General features: G+C 71.2%; 1 protein-coding gene across 1 annotated transcript in view; it reads right to left on the bottom strand.

Moving 5' to 3' along the window:
- Positions 1 to 534, bottom strand: part of FCER2 (Fc fragment of IgE, low affinity II, receptor for (CD23)) — a 7,054-nt gene that overhangs the window by 3,338 nt on the left and 3,182 nt on the right. The window contains exons 4-5 of the mRNA XM_012729452.1: positions 379 to 432; positions 2 to 34 (exon numbers count right to left, since the gene is read on the bottom strand). Of these exons, the coding sequence (XP_012584906.1) occupies positions 2 to 34; positions 379 to 432 (87 nt within the window). The remainder of the gene's footprint in view (position 1; positions 35 to 378; positions 433 to 534) is intronic.

Genomic DNA, 534 nt, shown 5'->3' with positions numbered 1-534 from the left:
CCCTGCTGTTTCAAGGCCTTGGAGACCTGAGAGACTGGTGGGCAAGAGGGAAGACGTGTCCGTCACGAAGTCACCGTGACGCGCCGCTGCTAGTTTTGTGAACGTTGGGGTACGCGCCTGGGAAAGCGCGCCCCGAGCAGGAGGCGCGCCAGGGCGTCTGCTCCCCTGAGCCGCCACGGCGCGGTCCCCGGTCCCAGCCACCTGAGCGTGACCCTGACGCCCCTTTCCAGGTGAGGGCGCTGAGGCGGAGCTGCCCCCCAGCCCCCCACCTCCGCCTTCCAGTCACCCTCAGAGCCTCCCGCCGGGACCCCTTGGGCTCCGACGGTGGGGGGTGCTGCAGCTCCCCCTGGCCGCCAGGTCCTCACCCCCGCCCCATACCGTTCTGGGCAGCGGTGTCCTCCAGCTGCTTCAGACTCTGCACCGTGTCCCAGTCTGCGGAGGGAAGGGGCTCTTGGGGCCCACGCCGGGACCTCAGCAGGGCTCTCGGGGCCCACGCCGGGACCTCAGCAGGGCTCTCGGGGCCCACGCCGGGAC

Source organism: Condylura cristata, unplaced genomic scaffold (genome assembly GCF_000260355.1).
Source record: "Condylura cristata isolate star-nosed mole 26May11 unplaced genomic scaffold, ConCri1.0 scaffold00025, whole genome shotgun sequence".
In the NCBI taxonomy this organism is placed as follows: domain Eukaryota; kingdom Metazoa; phylum Chordata; class Mammalia; order Eulipotyphla; family Talpidae; genus Condylura; species Condylura cristata.
This window is presented reverse-complemented; position numbering and strand designations above follow the sequence as displayed.